The following is a 577-nucleotide window of genomic DNA, read 5'->3' on the forward strand; positions in this document are numbered from 1 at the left end:
ACAGCAGCAGCAGCAGCAGCAGCAGGAAGCAAGGGAGAAAACAAAGACGCTTCTAGCAGCAGCAGCAGCAGCAGCAGCAGCAGCAGCAGCAGCAGCAGCAGCAGCAGCAACTTTAATAAGCTGTTGGTGGATGCATTAGCGAGTACAATGGGTTTATTGGGTGCGGACGGTAGTGCGTTGCTGCAGCAGCAGCTGCTGCAGCAGCAGCAGCAGCAAAACCACTCGTTGCTGCTGCTGCCTTCATATCTCCCATACGAGAAGCTGCTGTTCTTGCTGCCCCCGCTGCAGTCGCTGCTGCACACCCTCATAGAGATTATAATACACTCCCATTGGTGGTTTGTTGCTGTCTTTATAAACACTGTCTGCCCGCAGCAGCAAGCTGCTGTGCTGCTGCAGCTACACAGCTACACACTCAGGCCCCAGCGAACTGCTGCAGCAAAGCAAACACACGCAGCAGCAGCAGCAGCAGCAGCAGCAGCAGCAGCAAGTGCGCAACACAGCAATACAGATACACACAACAACCACAACAACACCAGCAGCAGCAGCAACAGCAGCAGCAGCAGCAGCAGCAGCAGCA

General features: G+C 55.3%; 1 protein-coding gene across 1 annotated transcript in view; it reads left to right on the forward strand.

Annotated features, from left to right (window-relative positions):
* EMH_0025600 (uncharacterized protein) overlaps positions 1-56 on the forward strand; it is a gene marked incomplete at both ends in the record, with an annotated part of 891 nt that extends 835 nt beyond the window's left edge. Inside the window, one exon of the mRNA XM_013502465.1 lies at positions 1-56. Within this exon, the coding sequence (XP_013357919.1) occupies positions 1-56 (56 nt within the window).
* Positions 57-577: the final 521 nt, after the last annotated feature.

Source organism: Eimeria mitis, genomic scaffold (genome assembly GCF_000499745.2).
Source record: "Eimeria mitis Houghton genomic scaffold, Emh_scaff930, whole genome shotgun sequence".
Lineage (NCBI taxonomy): Eukaryota > Apicomplexa > Conoidasida > Eucoccidiorida > Eimeriidae > Eimeria > Eimeria mitis.